At 31.2% G+C, this 26,448-nt stretch overlaps 2 protein-coding genes across 2 annotated transcripts; both read right to left on the reverse strand.

Annotated features, from left to right (window-relative positions):
* Positions 1–3,786: 3,786 nt before the first annotated feature.
* Positions 3,787–6,776, reverse strand: LOC108914489 (peritrophin-1). The gene is made up of 2 exons (XM_018720310.1): positions 6,633–6,776; positions 3,787–4,066 (listed from the first exon to the last, which is right to left on the reverse strand). Exons 1-2 carry the CDS (start codon positions 6,706–6,708, stop codon positions 3,840–3,842), a joined length of 303 nt encoding a protein of 100 aa, XP_018575826.1. The 5' UTR covers positions 6,709–6,776; the 3' UTR covers positions 3,787–3,839.
* Positions 6,777–12,039: 5,263 nt separating this feature from the next.
* LOC108914339 (peritrophin-1) lies at positions 12,040–16,409 on the reverse strand. Its single transcript, XM_023454127.1, has 2 exons — positions 16,295–16,409; positions 12,040–12,404 (listed from the first exon to the last, which is right to left on the reverse strand). The coding sequence occupies exons 1-2, from the start codon at positions 16,350–16,352 to the stop codon at positions 12,091–12,093; spliced, it is 372 nt and encodes a 123-aa protein (XP_023309895.1). The 5' UTR covers positions 16,353–16,409; the 3' UTR covers positions 12,040–12,090.
* Between the last annotated feature and the right edge of the window lie 10,039 nt (positions 16,410–26,448).

Consider the following 26,448-nt stretch of genomic DNA (forward strand, 5'->3'; position numbering starts at 1 on the left):
ACTAACTATTTATATTAGTTATCGGTTTATTAACACTACAATATCAATGCTCAGTTTGTGAACATTGCAACTATTAGTCGGTTTAAATCTTCCAATTTTAATATTAAATAAAGAAAAGCTATATGACTTATAGGTATATTTAATATATCCTCAAACATATTGGCGTACAATACTGCTTTATATGTCATTATATAACCTAATGGAATTGTGTTTCTATTCTGCTAAGTAAAGAAAAACATATAACTTGTCTTTGATTAAATGTATAGGAAATCTATAATTATTTATAGATATTCTATACATTTAATCTAAGACGAGTTATATGTTTTTCTTTACTAATTTAATAATTATTATTATTAAAGCAAATGAAGGATATATTAAGCTTGAGGTTTATTATCGCTAAAGACGGCAATATATGAAACTGACATAATAAAATAATAATACACTTAAACTGAAGAAAATGCAGTGTTCTACTACTAATTCTAGAAATGATTGCCTTTTTTACATATAAAAAGTACTGTCAAATATTCAATGTCAAGATAAAAGAAAGTTAACAGAGAATAGTACATATTATCTATAACATTATTGTAACTAAAACTTTTTTATTGTTTGTATATGAGATAAAAATATACCTATATGATTCGATTTCAGCGAGACGTATGAAAAATGTGCATTTCTACTTACCTTCAGCTGACGCATAAGCGAAAATTGCAAAGAGACCTACAATAACAATCAATTTCTGCATGCTGACTTCTAGTTTCAGATTGCTTCACCACTAAAGCAACGATTTAAATGGACATAAAGAAAAGCGTACTACTTTATATAGCGTACCTATAACTAATTGAAAATATTATCTATGTAAAATAATAACTTTTTTTAATTTCTGGAAATACGTCAGTGACAAATACATTCTTAAAAGAAGTGCTTCAGAAGTGATTACATTGTATACAGTCGACCAGTTCGCCTATCAATAAGTTTTCATACAATTGTTATACGATTATTCATTTTCTAAATTAATAAAATTAATATTCTGTTCTCTAATATTGTTTAGGACTTGACGCTATAAAATCATTATTGATTACACCGGCACCAAAAAACCCAAGTGCGAAGATGTAGGCTCCGGTAGTGCTACTCATTTGATGTCAATAATCGATAAAACACACTCTTAGAGTCTTAAGACATTTGGCTCCTAATATTTAGAATTGGTCATTTTAATACAGAATATCAGGCATACAAAACAGTCCAAATCCAAAGATCTGACATATCATCTGGTTTGTATGTCGATGTTATGAAAATCTTACAAGTTTGTCAAAACACTGCTTTAAAAATATTATTCCATAAAAATCGTAGATATTCCTCAAAATTACTTTATGAACAGATAAATGTTTTTGATATTAGAGGTTTATATTATTATAGTGCATTAATTTACATCGTAAAAATAAATAAAAACTACCCAATGCTTTTGCACGGCTATCAAACAAGAGCGATAACAAATAATACTATTCAGACGCCTTTCCTTAAAAGATCACATCTTCAAAGGAATATACTTTTTTATGCACCTAAATTTTACAACTTAATTCCTGCTTCAATAAAAAAATTTATGAATAATAAATATAAATATAAGAAATTAATTAAAACATTTTTATTTCAAAATTATATAAAATTCGAACAAGTAACAAATAACATGTAAATTTAGTGTAGAGATATGTTGCTGTTCTGTAAGACTCTTAAACTATTTTCAGTTTTTTTCTTCTTGTTATTAAGTATATGTATATATATTACAAACCTAATTATATTTAGTTATAAGTATTACATGCTATTGTCTGTACAGAGAACAGAAACATTCAAACACAGACTGACTTATCAGTCTAGCTGAAGTTTCTGTTTTTCTAAACCTGAATTGTAATTGTAATTTGTTGTTGTTTTTCAATAAATCTAAATCTAATCTAATCATTTCCGACGTATTGTAATGAGCTGAAAACGATACCGTAGTCAGGATCTATGCACTACCATCCAGTATCTAATAGCAATATTTAGGGTAAGAACAGTCTCAAAAATTGCTCAATCATAGCCCAACATTGATTTTGCTCTACATAATATCTGATATATAATTTCCGATGTATTTTGATCAACTGAAAAAGATAACCGGCCAGTAAGATACGCTAGAAACAAATATTAACCTAAATCTCGTTTATCTGAGATATGTGAAGACTCCTTCTTTAGTTAAATTGAGCGAATTTTGGGTTCATTTTTACCCAAAACATAGATTTTACAAGATACTGGTCGATTGTGCATAAATTGTGACTACGGTATCGTTTTCAGCCGGTGAAAATCTGCCAGAAATGATATGTCGGATAATGTAGAGCAATATGAATTTTGGACTATGAAAGAGTAATTTTGGATCCGTTCTCACAAAAATATAGATTTTACAAGGTACTGACCGGTCGTGCACAAATTCTGACTACGGTATCATTTTCAGCTGCTCAAAATACATCGGAAATGATTAGTCAAATATTATGTAGAGCAAAATCAATTTTGGACTATGATAGAGCAATTTTTGGGTCCGTTTTCACCTTAAATATAGATTTTACAAGATACTCGCCGGTTGTGCATACGGTATCGGTTTTGAATTGGTCAAAATACATCAGAAATTATATATCAGACATTATGCAGAGCAAAATCAGTTGTGGGCTATGATTGAGCAATTTTTGTGTTCGTTTTCACCTTAAATATAGATTTTATAAGGGATTTTATTTTTATAAGGATTTTATTTCTGGTCGGTCGGGCATAAATTCAGACTACAGTATCTTCTTTAGTTCATCAAAATACGTCAGATATGTTAGATCTTTGGATTTGGACTTTTTCGTAAGCCTGATATTTTATTAATTATAATGGCCAACTCTAAATATTTACTAACTAAACTTTGTCTAATAATGTGTAGCACTGTCGGAGTCTACATTTTCGCACTCAAGTTTTTTTGTGTGTAGGTGTCATTCATCATTAATTTAATAATGTCAACATTTTAAGTACCTACTTATATGAATACAACTTTATTTTAACGGTTTAAAATTCATCTACTATTTTAATTCTTGTCAACATTGGTAATTCTATATCTGGTCTTATTCTGTGTCTTGGCATCCTTATAACATAATCAACAAATTGCCAAATAAAATTAGACCACGAACTATCCGGAAAAAGATTCCCTTTAATTTCTGTGAAAGCTTACCATTCTTTTTGTTTTATTGCATGATCTAGACTTCATCTGTTTAAAAGAATCAGGATTTTTTAACATCCTTCATCTGACAGAAATGAATCAAACCACCTAAAACAATTAAATTACGAAAGCAATATATTGTACACAAAGAATGGAAAATTAAGAAATATGTCACTTTCAAACAAGAAAAGTAAAATTTCATATTATGATGGACATTTAAATTTATCCACAAAGATAAGATTAGATTAACCCAAGAATTTAATTTTCAAAATAACTTTGCTCATTATATTAATCATGATTATTAAGCATTTCCAAAACAATTACTTTTTGTGTTATTTAATAACTTTATATTGGGAATATTAGAATTAGGAATCTTATTATATAAATTATCATTTTCCATTATACCTTTCTCGGGAAAGACAAAACCTGTAGAAATCAAATTGTGGATTTTTTAAAATTTGTTTAGAACCTGTTTTGTAAATTTCGGGCAGATGAACGGATGAATCTGTAATACTAAAAGCATTACAGCTAGATAATTACAAAAACTTAGTCGCTTATGATTAATAATATTCTAATGTTAACACATATTCTTTATTTTATCGTTCAATTATCAGTTTTGTTTCTCTAGTTAATCGTCTGTATCTTCTGCTGTTGTTGGTGGGGGTGCGGTGGAGGTCAGCAAGTCACCACAATTTACATCGGTATTACAAACGTTCAATCTTGCATCCCAATAACTTCCGGGAGCGCAATCAAGGAGGGCGGCTTCTCCATTATGACACTCGTAGAACTTTCCGCATTCGGTCTCATGAGGGAAATACGTGGCTGTGCTGTTTTCGTTTTCTTCAGGACAGTTGACTGGAAAATAGAATTCTGTAATTAGGCTCTCATTAGACGCTTTCTCAGTGGAATATAGATTAACGTTAAATTAAGAACTGCTTTACTCATTTTGTGTCTCCAATATTTCTTTATCAATTGCTTCAGCACTTATGCTATTTGATACGATCTAGCTGAAGAAATAACTTCGTAGACAAACTAATTAATTAAAAATGATCTAAAGTAAACTAAATCCAATGACGATTTAATTAAATTTCTGCATATTAAATTTAGTTTTTCAAGAGGCTAAATATGACATTTTTGTAAATGTGCAACAAGATGACAACTACCAGGACTATCCAGTGTTTAGCCATAACCTGGTGTCAATTTCTGAAGTGGACGAAGTGGCGTACTGTGAAGACTATGAAGCCTAAGTCCACTACTGGACCTGATTCAGTGCCTACCTTTGTTGTGAAGGATTCCGTCTCCAGTTTCGTAAAGCCCTATTTTAACCCTAGTTTTATGAATAGTGTTTTTCCTGGTAAGTGGAAAGTATCAAAAGTTGTCCCTTTGCATAAGTAAGACGGTAAGAATCAAATTGTAAATTATCGTCCTATTGGAGTTACATAATAATATATGTAATTTTGCCAAGTTATTCAAATCAATTTTGTCACTATTTAGGTCATCATGGCAGTCAGTGGAGCAACATAAAGTACTAATCTTTGTAATTTTACACAATTTGTATCGGACGGCTTGAGTGAAAGGCAACATGTTGATTGTTGATGTAATATATACTGACATTTCTAATAAATTTATTTAAACCAGTGTGATTGAATAGGTTGCAATATGTAGAGATCATGAGACATAAGTCAGAATTATTAACTTGGGACCGTTGTTGTTCTTGTATTTTTTAATGATATCGTCGAAAGTCTAACTTTTTCTAAATTGCTGTATGCAAATGGCTTAAAGGTTTTTAATAGTGAAACCGATTGCATGTCATATCAGGATGATCGTGACATCATTCACGAATGGTGTATTTATAAGAAATTGAATATAACCGTTAGTAAATGTAAACTTTTGTTAGCATCACTGTATTTTGATTATAGTATTTAATAATGTTAAAATTCAAAGAGTTATTTTTGTTAAATACCTTGGAGTGACGTTTATGGTTTCAACAACATTTTGAGATAATATGAAAATATGTTTTAAAAATATTGTAATAAGAAATTCCAGAGAATGCTCGTGTTCGTAATAAGATGGAGTATGCCTGCATGATGTCGGTACTTTATTATAATACGCACGATCAGTCTTTTCAGACGATACAGCAGAAGTTTTGCAGGTTTCTGTTTTTGAAACAGTTTGGATACTACCTCAATGGAAATATATCTTACTCTGAATTGTTAAGTTCCTACCACGAATATTGACAGTCTCCAGAAATATTGAATGATACATCAGGTAAATCATTTGCATTTATCAATAATATTATAGATGGTATAAGTTCTTTTAGTAAATGGTTTCATTTCATATACAGGGTGTCCCAGAATAACGTGTACAACGTGGACTTAAAATAAGCAGATTTAGGCTAATTCACCTACATCTGAAATCGCTTCGTTTGACCGCTAGATTTGGCCCCAAAATTATTTGAATTTTGTAAATAACTCGATTTTGATTATTTTTGGGGTGTGACTTTTGCTTTCAATCTACAAATTTTGATGTTATACAGAGTGTTTTTTAAAACTCACAACTCCTACAAAATTGATGTATGGTGATAATACCCGTTCACAACGTTTTCCTCTTTGGGGCAATAATGACTATTTTTTATTTGGAAGTTTTTGAGCCTCTTATAGAATTTTTATTAAATGAGCGGTTTGGGTACAAAAAAACTTTGAGGCCATCTAACTGCCAAACGAAGCTATTTCGGATATAGGTGAATTAGCCTAAACCTGCCTATTTTGAGTCCACGAATCTGTGGTCTTCCGTTGTACATTTTGAGACACCGTGTATGTACCTCGGTATTCCGTCATATACATCACATTAGTATACAATATCTCTGGTACAGAAAGCCTGCCTAGGAAAACCTTAAAAATGGCATTATAATATTAATGTACAAACAATACAGGGCAAATTTCAACATTTTTTCATTTTCGATTATTAATGTCTAAAAGGTTGCGTGCACCCCATTATTAATGATATCTTTACTTTCTAACATGCCAAGATATTTACAATTAAGTTTAATTTCCTTTAAAGTATATTAGCATTAAAAGGGCTGCTATAGTAAAATATATTTCGAAAATTCGAAACTGCTTCTATACATTATTTGAAATTTATATTGCTTAGTATGAATTTTTTAAAAGTTACCATCACACATCACCAATTTTGTATTTAATATTGTACAATGCCCCATCATTTTTAACAAGTTCCTACTTGCTATTAATTAATAACATACTGTGTCAGTTTATGCCACGTATTCAATACTTCACCTTTATATCAAAGATTTTGTCAAAGTTACACCACAGCAATATTGACCACTTAAGTATAAAAAATAGATTTATGAACCCGAAAAGTAGATATTTATGTTGAATTGATTTATAAGAAGTCTACCACGTACCTTCGGCTGAAGCAAAGGATAGAATAGCCACAAGACCCAATATGACAAGACCCAATACGACAATCAGTTTCTGCATTTTGGCTTCTTGCTTTGCACCACTTTAAAACACCAACGCAATGATTCTAATCAAATAAATGTGTGCAAAAGTGTACGAATTTATATAACATACCTATCTTCTTCATTAGCGTTATCTAGTAAAATATCTAATGCTTCTCGAAATACTTCAGCGCTCAAATGCATTGTTAAATGAAGTACTGCACAGGTGATCCTGTAATCTCTTTGTGATCGACAGGATTAGTGATTAATAAAATCTACTAAAGTTATGTCAATTATGATAAAATGCTTTAATTTAGGTAAATTGTTTTTATATCTAAAATATTTCGAAGACTGTTCATTTCTTATTACTCATTTTTGACGTTATCAATTCAAGGTTGACACAATTGTAGTTGCCTTACTTTTAAATTTTTCGATAACAAAAGTCTTCAATAGATAGTGTATTTTCAATTATTCTTTCTTCAAATACTTTGTATGTGTGGCTACAAAATCTCTGCTTTAAAAATGTACCTACGTAATAAATCGATATCCCTGCATCTCTCTCTTTCTCTCTTGCATCTCTTAACTGCATCACTTTAAAAAAAACGAATTTATATAGCCTCGATTTTTGGGAATCAAAGGAACCTTTATAACACAAGCACTACAATTGTAACAATTGTTGAATATTACTTGTTGAATTGTTAAAATTCTGTAACATACCGCACCCTGTAGCTACATGTGCCGAACTTGTAATTACGGAGAATTTTCTACAGAGTTGTTCTGTAACTCAACGTGAACGTTTGTTTTTTACTACAATTGTAAAACAATTTTGACCTAAATAAAACCGTGGGTAGATTCTCTTACAAGTGTAGTATAACAAATATGTTGCTCAATGTAGTCGTACTAACATGTGGTCCAATGATTCTAGAGAAGAAGAAAATGCTAAGAGAGTTGAATATTGTTTTAGAGACCGAACAGATTTTGTTTTCCTGTCTGACGAAGAGTTTATAGAAAGATTTCGACTGAATAGTAGGCTATTGACTGTGTCAAAAAAACGAGGGTACAAAGGAACTACAACGTAACAGAAATTTTATTGTTTGATATGTTCAATTGACCCTAAAAAATGATAAAACCGCGGAGTGCTACCTTTTAAAGGGGTGCGTTTTTGAGAACGAAGTAAAAAGGTGGTATTTCCAGTTTTTTGAGTTTTACTCGAAAACTATGCATTTTTTCACTATAGTTGTCAACAGAAAAGTTGTAGCAAATTGAATTTCCCATCGAAATGAGACCATCTGAAGTCAAAAAAATGTATTTTTAAGGAGGCAATCGAGATAAGGTAAATTTTTCACTTGTTGAATACTTCTGAAATAATTTATATCGACAAGTTTTTAGGCTGTCAATTTTTGAACTATACATTGTAGTTACAATGCATTCAGATGCGGTAATGATTTTCAAGTAAAAATACATCGAGGTAATTTTTTAATTTTGAAAAATTCGATTGCCTCCAACAACTGATGCTCTCAAACATCATGGGTTAAGAGTATATTTTCAGATGCAACAGTAGAATGGTTGTACTTTAAATCCCCTAGATTGGGGTTGGAAAAATTCCATAAATGGGCTAGTTCCCATTTTTAATAATAAATCTCCTGCACCTGAAAATTTACTTGAAAAAATAGCCTGTAAATGTATTAAAGAATGCCAAGGAAACTGTGGCTACCGAAAGTTGGAAATAAAATTTTCAATGTTCTGCAAAGTATGTATGGGAATAAATTGTGAGAATGCTTATGAGCCTGATTTTTCTGAAGAGGACATTGATGAAAATGATGACGACGAAATTGATATTAATATTGAAATTATACTAACTATATGAAACTGAAAATTTGTAAGATATATATGATTAACTGTTGTTTTAATAAATAAATAATAATATCCAATCACCTAGAAACTTATTTTAACTTTCACATTCACAAAAATAAATTTATTAGACAAAATAATTCCGAAAGTAATAAAAATTTTATAAAAATAAGAAAAAGTATCGTTGGTTAAATTGACATATCTCGGTTGATTTTAATTGTACAAACTTCTACCAGGCACCATTTTAAAGGTTTTGAAACCAGCATTTATTTGAATATGACATTACATAAACCTAAATTAACTCAGAAAAAAAGTTATAAGACGAAAATCGTCAAAAAAGGGCAAAAATTGGCCAAAAATCCAAAAAGTAGCTTTGATCCAATGTATTTCGGTTTCTATTAGTCGTAGGTACTTTTATAAACGCTTATTTTAAAGGAAAAAACATTAACCTTTTTTTCTGTGAAGCAATGCCTACACCTAACTCCTCTCAGAAAAAAGTTGTGGGACAAAAATAAAAAAACGCATGTTTTCGGTTTTCTTTACTCGTTTTCTGGTCAATTTTTTGTTAAAAATAAATGTTTTTGACTTCAGGAGGTCTCATTTCGATGGGAAATTGAATTTGCTACAACTTAAAATACCACCTTTTTACATCGTTCTCAAAAACGCACACCTTTAAAAGGTAGCACTCCGCGGTTTTATCATTTTTTAGGGTCAATTGAACATATCAAACAATAAAATTTTTGTTACAGGAAATAAATTAACTTCACTTTGCAGACTTCTACATATTCTACAAGTCTTGTAGATTATTAGCTGCACTTGTACGACTTTTTCCTATTTCTTACAAAGTGTCGCGGTGAAGTTTGTGTTACAGAATCTTTATGGACTTGTAACTACAAGTGAATTTCTTAAGGCGGCTATCCATTTGTGTCAAATGCCCCGTAACGTAACACCGAACATGTTACGTTACAGCTAGTGGAGACGGAAAATTGTTGCATGGTACGTGTAACAAATTTGATACGCGTAACTAAAACGAGACGAACCATCAGTTGTCGGTTTTTAGTCGTCGCATCAAAGGAATGCAACAGTACTTTCTGACACATGTTGAGACGGGGTTACCCTTTTGGCCGTAACGTTGCCTATTGCACATGTGATTTTGTCTTATTTTTTGTTTCGTCAGTATTTTGTATATGGTCTGGGGTCAGTCTCTTTTCTGCAGTGACTGGGAAGAGTGTGTTTTCCTGTGTTTGTGCCATGGAGTGGAGTAAAGAAAAGATTTCCGGAGATTTCCGTTTCTTATTCTTCAAAATTGTATGATGAATAAAAATATATGACGCTGCTGCTAACTACAATTGCAGTGACGAATCCATTACTGCAGTCAGGTTCATACTGCGAATTTATGTTCCTATTTCGTCTCGTAACCTTATTTTGTTACGTTACGGAATGAATGATACGACCAAAACCACGCATACTTTCGCAGCGAACCGTGTCACCTTTTGCAACAGGCCGTAACATGTTCGTTGTTACGTTACGGAGCATTGCCACAAGTCCTACTTTTGTTACGCTTGTATGGCTTGTATTATAAGCTCCAGGAAATAGTGAACAAACACTTGAGTCCTGACATGCTCAAGTGAAAAAGATAGGTCACATGATGTAGAATGAGATGAAAATGCAGGCTGCAGGCAACCCATATGGCTCCGATTCCCACTTCATTACTTTGTCACAGCGCACTATGGTGGGAAATGCCTAAAAGCTGGCCAAAAATAAAAAATTTATTGCAAATTGTATAAAAGTGGATATACTGGGGTTTTTGGCCCAACTGATTACGAATTTGACAACAAAATTGAAAAATTCAAAATGGCGGATGTAATATGGCGGATTAAATTTTAAAAAAGTCGAATAAACTGACAAAAATAGGTGTTTCGGGGTTTTTAATTACGAATTTCATATTGAAATTGAAAAATTTTAAATGGCGGATCTAATATGGCGGACGAAATTTGACAAAAGTGGAATAAACTAATGGATGTGGATATTGGAGTTTTTGACCGCACTGATTATGCGAAAATTCAATTTATTGTAAAGCAGACAAATTACAATTCTTAAAAATGTGTCATTTCATCATTTCTTTATTTAATATTATTTGTTACTCAAATTTTAATACGCATACATGAATACTAGAGTGTTTTGAGTTTGGAACTTAGCAAATCTGATCAGGTTAAACGGACCTCGGAATCGGATTAAGCGATCCCAAAAACGTATAGATACATTGATTTACTTTATTGGCAATTGATTCTCTACAGTTGACCTTGAATTGGTCTTAACGCAGACTTGATCGGATCAAACCGACACCGGTTTCGTATTCAGCGACCCCAAAAACATATAGATACCAGGGTCTTGTTTTTCAAATATTCCACTTTTTTTGCGTGGCTGTGAATTGACAAAATCGCATCGACTATCCTTTTCTATGTCATACTCGAGTATTCTTTCTCTTTATTTACTTATTGTCCTTTACTATTCTACTTATATGTGTTTTTCCAAACATTATTTTTACTTATTTTATAATAAGTGCAATACTCTTTTCACTTTTTATTCGACATTTTTGCTTTATTCATAGGTATCGTAAAAGCGTAAAAGCGCAGCTAAGCGCAGATATTTTTTTCATAATATTATAGTAAACTGATCATAGATTATGGGTCAATAAGTAATTTAGCCTTATGGTGCCTTATATATAACTTTTAAGTTCACTTTTGAATGATTTTCGTAATAAATTTAAGCATTATTTGTCATAAACAATAAGTGATGAAAATAAGTGGACAATGAATAATTTATAATGTTGAAATACTTTACATACCTCCTGGAACAACGTCCATTCTATTACAACTTTATCAGAACAATAAATACATTTTTACAACACTTTGAACATGTGATGTACTTTTGTGTTCGCTTAGGCGGCTACGAGACACACACAATAAGGTTACTTCGACTTCAAATTCTAGCTCCAGTATAAACGGCAAACTGTTTCCACCGGTCAATTTGCCAACCTGATACTTAAAAAATTCCGAATAGAAACTTTTTTTTAATTTTTGTCCAGCTTTTAGGCATTTCGTTCCACAGTGCAGCGCAACCTACCCTCAGAGCTCGAATGAAATTGGTTTACTTTTAGAGTACGGTGGTTATAGCTACTGCTGCAAGTATAATCTCTAAATAATCATGATAATGAAAAACGGTCAAAACTTATGATACCAAAAAAAGGATTTTTGTTTTTTCTTAATTTATTAAGTTGAGACTATCCTAATCTATACTCTAGATTCAAGGTTACTTTTTATTATCAACCTTATATTTTAATTAACGAAATTGATAATTTTTTAGTGATTAATATCTGATGAATACGTCGCTAACTTGTAACCTGACAGCTAGTAGATATACTCTTTGTAAAGATCGTACGTAAAAATTCCTTAGAATTTGAAATAAATTAACAGTTGAAACAGCGCGCAATTTTTAAAAACGGTTTTGTACTACTATGAACATTTTTACATTTTTATTTATTTTATTCTGTTTATCATTTTTATTTTTCTTATTCTAACCGAGCTTCTTCTGTTGGTGGTGGATCTGTTGGTTCTGGTTGATCTGTTGGTTCTGGTCCATCTGTTGGTTCCGGCCCGTCTGTTGGTCCTGGTCCCTCTGTTGTCGGTGTTGATGGTGTAGAAGTCAACAAATCACCACAGTCTACGTTCCTGTTACAAACGTTCAAGTTTTCATCCCAGTAGAGTCCATTGGGGCAGTTGAAAAGTGTAGCTGTTCCGTGATCACACTCGTAGAACTTTCCACATTCAGTTTCGTGTGGGTAGTAGATGGCTTCACTATTCTCGTCTTGGTCGGGACACTCAACTGAAAGAAAATGTTAGATGAAATATCTTCCAGCTTTGTTAATGAATAATGTGAGGACCAAATTCATATTCATACAGAAAAATATATACTACACACAGTGGCTCTCCTATATTTTTTTTATAACACTGATTATATAAAAGACTTTTCTATTTTATTCTCTAATTTTTAATACTGTAATTTTTTTTGGTCCCAGTAACTGTCTACAACTTGAATGAAAATAACGAAAATTTTAACCAAAATTGAACTGCACATACATATGAAGTATTCTATGGGAAATCACTGAGGTCGTGACCTGACCATTTTTAATTTTCCTGATTATTTAGTATTAGTAGCTTTCATGATTTTTTCCAAATTTTTGTTTCAACCCCTCAAGAAGTTAAGAGCATTTGAATATTTTGAGTAAAAAAAGTTTTCAAATATCTTTAACTTGGCAAAAACTAAAGATATAAACTAATTTTGGGACCATGACCAAAAATGAATATTTATCGAAATAAGCAACTGTGAAAGCGAGCGAGTCCCATCGCCCTTATTAGTCCAAGCATTCTGTCACGGATTAATGTTTAATTTGCAGAAATTATTACCTGGACAAAAAAAATATGACTGTATAGAAAATCAAATTTTAAATTGAGTTTCTTGTTCTTTAAACTCTATCCAAAATGGCGAACATGGTTAAAAAAAATTGCAAAGTTGCAAAACACGGTTTTTCTAAAAGAACTAAAAAAATATAGCACCGATTGAAAAATTTTAAATGAGAAAGTTGTAGGTTTTAAAAAGATCTATCGATTGATTTTTTGTAAGTATCGACTGCTTTGTTACTTTTCGCGATATATCGAAAAAACCGTTAAAAATGTTCTCTTTTCTCTTCATCTATAACTCGTTTACATCTACGTTCCCATATTAGCTATTTACTGCAAGCACAGCCCGCGGCAAGACAAAAAAGTATATTTTTGAAAAATTTAAAAATATTAATTATTTTTCGAGATATATCGATTTTTTGAAAAAAAGACGCTCTCGAAAATTGGCTAGATCTTCTCAGCGGATAGCCCTACAGTAACGATTTTCAGTTTATTTCCTTCGTAAAGAGTTATATTATCATGCTGTTAAAAAATGTTGACGATTTTATTAATTTTAAGGATCAAAAAATGACTTTGAATAAGTTGCACTTTTTTGGGTATGTTTTTTTCAAATTACTATTTCAATTTTTATTTTATGAAAATGACTTTTAAAGAAAGAAAACTAAACATTTACGGGTCTATTTTGCTTCTAAGGCGAAAATGCTATAATATTCGTGTTTAGCTACCCCAGATTAAGTACAAAAAAATAATAAAAATTGAAATAGTTATTTGAAAAAAACATACCCAAAAAAAGTGCAACTTTTTCAGTCATTTTTTGATCCTTAAAATTAATAAAATCGTCAACATTTTTTAACAGCATGATAATATAACTCTTTACGAAGAAAATAAACCGAAAATCGTTACTGTAGGGCTATCCGCTGAGAAGATCTAGCCAATTTTCGAGAGCGCCTTTTTTTCAAAAAATCAATATATCTCGAAAAATAATTAATATTTTTAAATTTTTCAAAAATATACATTTTTGGCTTGCCGCGGGCTGTGCTTGCAGTAAATAGCAAGTATGGGAACGTAGGTGTAAACGAGTTATAGAAGGAGATAAAATAGAACATTTTTAACGGTTTTTTCGATATATCTCGAAAAGTTACAAAGCAATCGATACTTACAAAAAATCAGTCAATATATCTTTTTAAAACCTACAACTTTCTCATTTAAAATTTTTCAATCGGTGCTATATATTTTTAGTTATTTTAGAAAAACCGTTTTTTGCAACTTTGCGATTTTTTTAACCATGTTCGCCATTTTGGATCGAGTTTAAAGAACAAGAAACTCAATTTAAAATTTAATTTTCTATACGGTCATATTTTTTGTCCAGGTAATAATTTCTGTAAGCATTTCTCTATAATGCTTGGACTATATCCATAGTCTTTTTTACGAAAAGTCATATGGCTCTTTTCTTTCTACAAGGCAAGTTGGCATGTGGCACCTTCCTCTCGAAACAAAGAGAAGATTTTTGAAGGAATATAAAATGCAGGCGTAAGAAAAAAGCGGGCGTAAAATAAGAAAAAGGGACATGAAGTAAAAAATGTTGTAAAAAACAATGAACGGAAAGGCAATCGTAAAGGAAAAAAGCGGACGTAAAGAATAACCAAGCGGATAGAAAGTAAGAAAAACGGGCGAAAAGTAAATAAGCAGGCTTAAAGTAAAATAACGTTGGTAATAACAAGTAGGTGTCAAATAAAAGAAGCAGGACTAAAAATTGGCCGACGCGCGACGTAATGTAAAAAATAAGCGGACAAAAAAACGCGAGTGAAGAGTAAAACAAATGGACTTAAACTAAAAGAGCAGGTGTAAACAAAAATTGGATCAAAGTAAAAGAAGAAAATGCGGACATAAAATAAAAATAACTCATATAGTAGAAATGGAGGTGAAAATAAAGAAAGCACAGGCAAATTAAAAAAGAAACTCTCTCGTAATAAAAATCGGTCGTAAAAGAAGTGGGACAAAAATAGCAGGTGTAATGTATATTAAGAGAGCAAACAAATACCGACGAATAGTAAAAAAAAGCGGACATAAATAAGAGAACGGGTGCAAAGTAAAAAAGCGAGCTGAAAGTGAAATAGGGCGTGGAAAAAGAAAATGCAGACGTACAGGTGAAAATACAGGCATTCAAACTTCTGGAGTATAAGAAATGCGGGCGAAATTAAGAAAAAATGGCGTAAAATAAAAATATAAGCAAAAAATATATAAACCTAAAAGGAAAATAGGGCGTAAACTAAAGAAGCTAGTGGAAAGTAAAAAAAAAACGGGCGTAAAGAAAAACAACCGTACCTAGATTAATGTTAATCGTTAATGATAAAATAATAATTAAGCTAACATCACTATGAAAACTTGTTTTCCAGTGCTCATGAGACTTATAAGACTTCAAATAAAAGGCTCTATGATCAGCGAACTCGCCTTGTTTCTCTCAGAGAGAAGGAGATAGAGAGAGGAGTCATACGACTTTCCGTAAAAAAGATTATTGATAAACGCGATGGGACTCGCTCACTTTCAATGTCGATTATCTCGATAAGTATTAATTTCTGGGTCTTGGACTCGTGACAACTTTTGATCAGGACATCTCAAACTATAACATATTTCATTTTAAGTAGGACACCTGTATATTTATATCAAACCGCAGCGACTATATTAAAAATTCAAAACTTTGATTTTCTATTCCTGATGAAAGACAGGATCTTGTCCATTTTATAAAAACAGAAAGATAAAACAAAGTGCTTGCTATCTTATAAAAAACTTTGAAGCATCGTTCTTATCACAGTAACTTTATGATTTATGAGTCATGTTATTAATAACATTCTGAAGCTGCTGTTTTTATTCACTTGTAAGTGAATAATTTTAAAAAGTGTTGCAAAAACTTGAATTTTTTATTTCGCTATAATCATTTGCAGTAATGATTATAATCATTATTTGAAACAATTCTAAGAAGTTAATATAGTGAATATATTTTACCAGAGGCTTAGCCTCCGCAGAAACATTTTGAAGAAAATAAAAAATCATAATGAAAATATTATTATAAAAAAGAAATAGATGAGATTTTCTTTTAATAAACCTGTATATTTTAATATTTGCATTTTTACTTTAATACTGTTTATTATAATTAATAAGATGAATAATAATTTTTAAAAAAATGCCTGGAAGATCCTATACCTACTATGTGTTTTATATATCCATATATCTACACCTAACATTTTCTATATTGTTTTTATTTTTAATACATATTAAATAGTTACCTAATAGTATAAAATAGTGAACATTACTTACCAGCTAACGCGGTTGCAAAAATGGCGATAAAACCCAGAATTAGGATGTTCTTGCCCATTTTGTCGGTTCAAGACTGATTAGTCAGTAAAAATAAAGTCAATCACCAATTTCATCGAAGGGGTCGCATATATTTATACTCACAGTGTTATCTATACAAAACAAATGACACCTCAATTACTGAAAGGGGAAGGGGGTACTTAAGAACTGATATACATTATTCACAAGTAAAACAGTGTGTTTCCATTAATTGTAAGAATCCTCTTAAAACTTATCATAGTTTTCTTGACACTACTGATTACGTTTTACAACATACATTGCAATCGTTGAATGGATCATATAGATCCATGCATAAGATAATGTTCATATGAGTTTGTGCTTTTAATTTTTTCTTTAACAAAACATTTAATTGGGAAATACTTAATTTTAAAGGTTCACGTAATCGTAAAGTTTACTTATTAAAGAAATTATTTGTTAATGGTTTTTAAATGTCAGTTTCGCAATAATTGACAATAATGTGAAAAATTAGTTTTCTATGAAATATTAAAAATATTAATAACAATTACAGTTTACTTTCAAACTGAGAAGCTAAAGAAAATAATATTTTTCAATGTTGTGTATATTCGAGTAATATGAAGAAATCACAATATTTTCTTAATAAATTGTTAAGATTTTTACCGAAAATACGAACATTAAAATTTATCTCTTCAAGTACATACATGTATGTATGTATGTATATATTTTAATTTCGTTCGATAACATATATTTTTATATCACAACAAATACTTGAAAAGATAAAATCAAGTAACATTAATTAGTCTTTCATTTTTCTTATATTCCCTGTAGGCACTAAAAGACCTAAAAATCTGTCCGTATCGTAACGAAAATAATGAAAACATATATAAATTCTGCATAAAATATTTATTATGGTTATATATAATTTGCTTATCTACAATATAACCAAAAATGATACAATAGTCAAATACACAAATGTTCTATTTATTAATGCATGTGCAACTTTCAACAATTTTTCGACAATTTCTGCCCCTTAAAGGGGGTTGAAATAAGCTTCCTCTAAGTTATTTTTTGCTGCAACTTTTTTATTTGACAAAAATTGAATATTCAAAAATAAAAAAGATACGAAAAAATATTCAAGAGTACAAAAGTTTAGATTTTTTTTCACAGAATATTTTGTTTTTTTTTTATTTGTGTAGGATAAAAATTAACAGAGATGTTGCTGCTAGAAGAAATTTTATATATCTAATAGTTTTTGAAGAAATATCGTAGGGAAGGGATAGATTCAGTAACAAATTGCGTCTTAGAATTGTTTTATTATTAATTTTGTTATTTTGAATTCAGTTTCGTATAGATTTACTGTTCCGGTGAATCAGTGGTCGGGGATGCTGTGGATGTCAACAAATCACCACACTGTACATCTCTGTTACAAACGTTCAAATTTGAGTCTCAGTAGAGTCCACTAGGGCACTCCAGAACTTGAGCTGTTCCGTGATCGCACTCGTAGAACTTTCCACATTCAGTTTCGTGTGGGTAGTATGTAGCAGTGCTGCTCTCATCCTCGTCGGGACAATCAACTGAAAGTTAAAAATCATTCTTGTTATTGTATAGCACATGAAAAACATATATATTGTTATGATTATATGTGTGTACGATAGTATATGTTAGCGCCAAAATAAAATTTGATTGTTTTTGATATTAATTTGGTTGGATTGGTGTACTGTGTATTGTATATCTTCGCCCTACCTAGCTCTAGACTCTATCTCCGTAGTCGGTTCTATGCTTTAGCAAGAAACCACACCAATCACAGCTATAAAAACAAAAGGTTTAGTAATAAATGAATTTATTATTTTTTTGTTCTATATATATGTCAAATTTTGTCACTCTAAACTCTTAAACACACTAGTCAATATTTTGAAGTATTTCACAATGTTTATAAAGCCTTATACAAGAGGTTATATTGATAATATCGTTAAATTAAATTTCATGTAATACTGGTTGCATACCTTAAGACACTGACGCTTTATCTTATAACTTCTTATTTAATACTTATTAATTTTCTCTAATATTAATATTTAATTCTACAAAGATTGGCCAGTTTTAAGTATATATGAAATGATTAAATAAATTTGCTTAATATTGAATTAGTGATTTACTAAACGTTTTTATATTAATTTTTTTTTTACTTTTGCAATTCTGTATTATATTTCGTATACGACTTTTGTTTTTATTATAAAAGGTACCTTTTTATACGTATAATCGATAAAGATGTGTCGACTGATTTCTCTCCTTTACTTTGTTTTATTGATTCTTTCCTCTGCCACTGATATGCGGTTTCCTTACTGCTCTCCTGGATCCTGCTACTGATCTTCCGTTTTCCTGATTTTCCTACTGGCCTCTGGAACCTGCTACTGTTGTTCAGCGTTCTTTATGTCTTCCTGGACCTTGTTTGTGGATGATCCGCTTGTCTCGAATTTCTTAGATACCTTATTTTTCCAACTGGTATTTTTAAATTCTTGCTTTCTCCTATTTGAGTCTTTTTCCCTTTTCTCGCTTCTTAACTGCTTATATTTCTCTAGGTTTTCTTTTCTTACTTTTAATAACTGTCGTTTTCAAAATTCTTTCTGTAACTAATCAATAAATCCTTTGCTTTTCTTACTATCTTGATTTTTCTTTTTTTTCTAAAGGCCTTTCCACATATCTTTGAACGTGCCCTTTTCCTCTTATAATTCACTTCACTTCACTTTCTCTTTTTCACTTATACACCCTATTCTACTTTCTTTACATTCAATTTTGCCTTATACTTCAAAATATTTTTTTATTTTCTCATATTATTTGACCTTTCTAATGACTACAGAATCCTTGTGTATCCTACTTTAAATTTGACATTTTTCTGACATATATTTTTAATTAATCTACAAATTGTCTTTCAATTTTAATATCATTTATTACCTCTTATTCTAACTTATTTTTTAACTATTTACTAACATGATAATCAACTCAATCATAAATTTTATAATAATCATTCCAACCATTGACTTTACCACTTTGTCTTTTACATAACGATTTAATTTAAATTTTACTTTTCTCCCGTTAATCTGGTTTCATCTCAATATATATTTAATATGAGAAAAGATTGTCAATATAGTAAATAATATAAAAAAACAATGCACTCAGTTAATGTACAATAAACTGCAGTCAATTAAAAGAACTTCATCAAAAACTCATTGCAGAAGACAAGGAAGAGAATTTAGTAGACTTGACAAAAGCGTGCGCCAGATCTTTTCCTTTAGGAATCAGTTTTATGAACAAACTAATGGAGCAGCCGCCATAGGTCCACCCTTTGGCAAATATCTACAAGGAGGCCTTTGAGGAGAGAACCTTGAAGAAAAAAATGCCGGCCCCATGGATATAACAATATAGATTTCTGCACCACATCAATAAGGTATATCTGGTCATCAGCTTCGCAATGGAAATGGATAAAAGCGATACCCTGCCGCTCCCTTGACATCCTTGTGAAGAAAAACCAAAACCATAGTCAACTCACATGGATAGATCTGAGTCTTATTATCATCCTGTATTCCCAACGCCTTAGTTCATCGAGTACGTACTATCTACAAGATGGAACTCCTATAGACTAGAACAACAGCATCTACCATCTCCTCTTAGAGAAAATATCGAATGAGTTATCAAACGGGCACCTAAGGATAAAGAAAAATAGACATATCTGACAACAATCTGTCTGCCCTATATACAAGGTGTCCCTGAAAAGGATGGACAACGCTTGACCACAGGTTCCTTGGATGAAAACAAGACTATTTAGCCTAACTTACCTATGTACAAAAGTGCACGCCTACTGAGATATAGCCTTCTAAATATAGAACAGATAACCTAGTTTTTTTCAAATAATTTGAAAACTGTTTTTCTTAGAAACTTCAAATTTGGTACACATATTTTTTTATATAAGGGCAATGTAAATATAGAATTTGGTGAGAATACATATACAGGATGTTCTCTTTCTAGTGCCTGTGCGCCACTGGCTATCCCGTAACTTTTTTGTATGTACGCCAATGACGACAGAATTTATATTTTTAAAAATAAGCACTATTTTAGAAGATTTTTTGCCTCTTACAAAATTTTGATATCGTTTATGGATTTCGAGTAAAATTGGCATTTTTTACACATTAAATAATATAAAATCAGTTTAAGATAAATAGAACATTCTAGTACGAGGTGCCATATAACAGAGAAACAAATTCATAACAATAATTAAAAGGTTCTGTGTCAAGCTAGCTGTGATTTAATTTTAGCTTACTTTGTTTTTTATTGCAATTTATACTTTTGCTGAACAAACTGATATGTTAGTAGTTTTGGGTTATTGTGAAGGAAATTGTTGTGCTACTGTTCGAACATATGCTGAAAGATTTCCTAATCGAAGAACTCCAAATCACAAAACATTTGCTAATGCGGAGAGACGCCTTCGGGAAACAGGACGTTTTTTACCTGTAACATTAAATCGTGGATAATGTACGGCCGGAATTATTCAGCTGGAGGAACAAATTTTGGAAAGGGTCGAAGAAATTCCTCAAGTAAATAAAAGGCGTTTAGCGGCAGAGGTTGGCTTTCAAAAAGTTCCTTTAATAGAGTATTAAAAGACCAGTTATTACAGGTTACAGGTATTACAGGGTACAGGTAGGTATTACAGGTTATTAAAGGTCTAACAGGTGGATAGGTAGAGGAAATAGTGCCCCTTTAAAATGACCACCTCGATCCCCAGACCTAAACCCATGTAATTATTTCATTTGGGGAGCCACAGTTTAAAATAACTTCAGTAAATACAGAAAACGAATATGGGAAAGAATACAACATGAAATTAATGTTATGAGAGGTAATGCACAATTATTGGATAATTTCTAATTTTCGAAGAACTAATGTCTGCTTTTAAGAACAAGAAAGTAACTTTGAGCATTTACTGTAATATTATTTTAATGTGATTACAAATATCAGTTTATTTAAAATGTTAATGTTGCCTTTCTTACATTATTAGTTGATATTGTTTATTTAAAATATTAATGTTGATTTTTATGTTATTGATTGATAATACTAATACCAAAAATGTGTAGTTATTTTTTTTAATGTGACGTTTTTTCATTATTATTCCCTGCTTTGAGGCAATGCGAATTCTACTCGAAATCCATAAACGATATCGAAATTTTGTAAGAGCAAAAAAATCTTCTAAAATAGTGCTTATTTTTAAAAATATAAATTTTGTCGTCATTGGCGTACATACAAAAAAGTTACGGGATAGCCAGTGGCGCACAGGCACTAGAAATAGAACATCCTGTATATGTATTTTCTCCAAATTCTATATTTACCTTGCCCTTATATAAAAAAATAAGTGTACCAAATTCGAAGATTCTAAGAAAAATAGTTTTCAAATTATTTGAAAAAATCTATTCTATATTTAGACGGCTATATCTCAGTAGGCGTGCACTTTTGTATATAGGTAAGTTAGGCTAAATAGTCTTATTTTCATCCAAGGAACCTGTGGTCAAGGACCAAATCCTTTTCAGGGACACCCTGTAGATGGACGTACTGATCAGACAGCTGGCCAGATCTTAAGCAAACACAACAACCATCTATACAATATCTCAAAGAAAATAGGGACAGCCTCTACCAAGGCCAGCTGCAGAATCAATCTACTCTAAGACCCCGATTTATAAAACATTCCTTGTACGTGCAGAAAAGTGTACATTGAACTAAGAGAAAAACACGTCACTACGAGATTAAAGGAATTGTCACTTGAAGAATAACAACTTGGAAAAATGAACAATTGCCGAACACAAGGCACATACAGGATAACCGACGGACCTAACTAATACCAGAATTCTGGTGAGACAGGGAAGATTATTGGCAAGGTTCTACAGGGAGGCAATAGAAATTCAGTAGAATTGAGATGATTTCTACTGAGGTGAGGGGTTAAAACTAAGTACCTGGAATTTAAAAACGACTCATCAAACAAGAATGAATCAATGTGTTCTACCCTTTTTAAAATTATATATTTTACCTTAGTTATCTTAAAAAAGTAAAAAAGGTGGGTGTAACCGTTTCTTTTGTTCTAAATAAAAAAATTAATATATCCTTAACTAAAAACGAATGCAGTACTTAATGGAATCTGGTGCCATTGTTGTTGTATATATCCCACCATGGAGAAACGCAAATCCATATAATCGGTGGGATAAGTAATATGGTAATGTGTCAATACTTCCAAAAAAATTCAACAGTAACCCTAACAGAATAGCACATTTTTATATCTTTAGTAATAACCGTGATAATCTAGTATGGCAACGAGAATCGAATGTACATACATACGTATACAATAATTACTTCAACCAGTAGCGAAGGTACTGAACAAAATTCCTTTAAAATCCCAGAATTTCGACACATGCGGTTTGGAAATTCGATCAGTTTATTTGATTCGTAGGTAATTGTATTTGAACAGAAATATTTTATATTATTATTTTTTTATTTTTTTCTTGTTAGCAACAAAATGTGACTAACTTTCCAAAACAGAAACGAGACGAGATGGATTAGAATCCGACTTCAGAATTGATCTACCACATCAGGTTTTAGGAATATCCTAATCTAAAGATACGAAAACACAGTTTTTCTTTATATTTGAGGTTGTATACATCACGAGCTACTTTTTGTCCACAAGTTTGTCACAAAACAAGATGGATCTGAAAGCCTTCTTCACAAAGTCTATTTTGAAGTGTAAAAATTGCTCTTTGTTAACCCCTAAAATCTTCAAATTTTCGTTCATTTGTCTACACAACAATGCTTAAACCTATTTTATACTAAAAAAATAATAGCTCGAAAATTGCTTGTTTTTTTAATAAAATGGAAAAATCTTTAACAGTCGAATGGACTAACTGAATTTCAAAATACTTACCAGCACCTATTAATATAGGTAACCGTCTTTATTTAGTTAAATGGTCAGCCCATGTTTTATTAATTAACTTCAAATATCTTTCGAGGCATTTGTGTAGTTGCGATATTTTTCAAAAACTTTAACATCTATAGTTGAACAGTTGTCCGTTTAAAGAATATGTTCATATTTCCTTGAAATAATTTAATTACTCCTATTTAACAACCACCCTTTATAATCTCTTACTTTCTAACAAATTAGTTTATACGAAAAATATATTTTTTATGTAGTTTACTTCAGTAAATAATAACATAAAATTCTTGTAATAAATAAATATTTGGAGTACACGCTGAGATAATTCAAAATACTGAAAGTAAAATATCTACTCGTGAATTAAAACCAATATCTGGTGATAGATAACTTCCAAAGTAATTTTAAAGTTATATCTAGTTATATATCTATGTCTAACAACAAATACTTCACGTTTTGAGTGTAACTACTTAAAATATTCCAAAAACAGCAATCAAGGCGTCTTATTTTCAATTATTACTAGATATCGGAAATGTTAAGGCAGTTGCAGTGTGGTACAGGGTTGGCTGAAGGCCAGGTTCTCTCTTATGTAGGCAGCAAGATAAGTAAAGGAAGTTTAATGATAAATAATTATCGGACTGTTGAAAGACCAATAATTTTTACGGTTGGGCTTTTGAAATTCCCTTAAATTTTAAAAAAAATCATCAAAATCGGACCTCTAGAAGGTGAGATATTAAAAATTTTTAAGCGCATCGCGGTTTTGAACTCGCCGATTCAATTTCGAGCAGGCCGAAGCGGCGGCGTTCTCTGCTTCCCCCCACCACCAGTACGATTTTCTTGAATTTCTCGCTTGCATAAATCACTTTAAACACATTTTAAAGTAGGTTGCCAATGAAGAAAAGTATTGTAATCTTAGACCTGGTAAGTACTCGGAATACCAAAGGTATTTTTCGAAATACATATTAGCCCAGATGTCCCAGTACATTTAGTGTAAATGACGGTTAACTTTGATCGACTATAACTACGTAACTAATTGACCAATCGATCTGTTTTTTTTTTAAAGTAGCGTCTTTCCAAGAACTTTTAAAACCTGCTTTAAAAAATTTGATTTGATTGAATATTCACAAAGTTATTCTAATTGTTTATAAGTGCAAAAATTCGACCAATGTTTAAACAAGCGCCAGAGCTCTCCTAATTGACGGATTCGAATTTTTCAAAAAGAGTTTAAAAGCTTGAGAGCCCTTCTATATGTCATTAAATTTTCAAGTATCTAAGGGCCTTGGTTTTTGCTGTGCAAAATTTTGAAAATTTGCAATTTTTTTTCAAAATCTGGATTGCAAAATTATTATGCAAAATCTATCGAACCGATTTTGATGAAATTTGGTGTGATGATTCTACATAACATGAAGTTTTCTTGAGCCAAGTATAAAGGTCCTATACCCAACTTAAATACTCCAAAAAGAAAACTAAAAAGTATTGTTTTTTAACCCCATTTTTGCGAATTTTTTCTATTTTTACCATAATCATGATACATTCGATTTGTAACTAGTTATGTTTTGTAAAAAATTTAATTACAAACATTTTTTTCCTCGTCCATTTTCGCCTAAAATCAACTCTTGAAAAGATACATAATTAAATAGGAAGAAAAATATGACATTTTTCAAATTTTTTTACCATATTGTGCCGCCAAAAGTTAAGCCCATGTTTTTTTATGCGCACAGAAAAATTTTCATTTCTAGTGATATTTGAAAGTCAAAAAGCCAAAAATCTCCATGGATATACGATTCACCCAAATATGGCTTTTTGAAACAGATACCGTCTGGACTATAGGTATTTAATGAGTTATTTAAAAGCAGTTGAATATTTTTAAATAATTTTAGTACTGCCCTTTTTGATTTTTTCATTACAAAATTGTATTTGTAAGTTCTGGATCACCCTGTATAGGGAAATAGCATTATTGGAAGTGAGATACAAAGTGTTAGCTTCGATATTGAAACAAAAGATAGAAGAAAATGCCGAAAATGTGATAGGGGAGTACCAAGGTGATTTCCGGAAAGGAAGGTCAACAACTGATCAGATTTTAATGTTGAAGCAAGCCAATATATTATGAATATCATATTCCTACGGTGACGCTATTTGTGGAATTTAAAAATACTTATGATTGAGTTGATAGGAGAAAATTATCGAAAGCGCTAAGTGAATTTCAATTCCTTGATAAATTAATACGCTTAATAAAATCAACATCGAAGAAGACACAAATGTCAGTAAAGATCAAAGAGCAGAATTCAGAAATATTTGAGGTCAAAAGAGGTTTGAGGCAAATGGACCCACTATCATCAGTATTGTTCAATATAGCACTAGAAAAGGTAATGAAAGACAGAATTTAATCGCAGCAGCAGATAAGATGGGATTAGAAATCAACATGAAAAAGACTAAATTTATGGAATTAAGAAACAGTGCCAAGGAGAGGAAGCAAATAAAATTCACAATTCAAGCAGGATTAATGGGAAGGAAAGAAATAGAGGAAGTAGAATGTTTTATGTATTTGGGAACATTAATCGATAACAAAATTGAAGAGGCTAGTGAGATAAATTTGAGAATAGCAAAAGGTAGTGTTATGGCGAGGAGAGTGAACAAAATTTTAAGATCGAAACAAATATCCAGACAATCAAAGATAAGGTTATAAGCACCAACAGTATTATATGGAGCAGAAACGTAGACATTGTAGACAATAAATACGAGAACCCAGAATCAACTTGAAAGGTGGGAAAGAAGAATATTTCGCAGAATTTTTGGAGGGAAGAAGGTGGAAGAAGAATGGAAAGAAGAACAAAGTGTAAAGTAAACGAAAGTAAAGTATACGAACATTTTAATAAAACACCGATTAGCGAAATAGTTCGGAAACACAGACAGCAGTGGTTAGGACAACTGGAAAGGATGGGAAATGAGAAAATAGTCAAAACGGTAGCTAATAAGGTGCCAGAAAGTAAGAAAAGAAGAGGAAAGCCAAGAAGAAAATGGATGGGCGCGGTTATGCACGACTAAAAATGTGGTTAACTGGAGAGAACAGGCTAAGGAAGATAGAACGAGTTGGAAGAAAACCCTAAAGTTATGATCCTAAAGTATGTTATTATTATTATTAAAATCCCAATTTTTAAATAAAGAATAGAAAGAATAAAAAAAA

The sequence above is a fragment of the Anoplophora glabripennis genome, unplaced genomic scaffold, assembly GCF_000390285.2.
Source record: "Anoplophora glabripennis isolate ALB-LARVAE unplaced genomic scaffold, Agla_2.0 scaffold50, whole genome shotgun sequence".
Classification (NCBI taxonomy): domain Eukaryota; kingdom Metazoa; phylum Arthropoda; class Insecta; order Coleoptera; family Cerambycidae; genus Anoplophora; species Anoplophora glabripennis.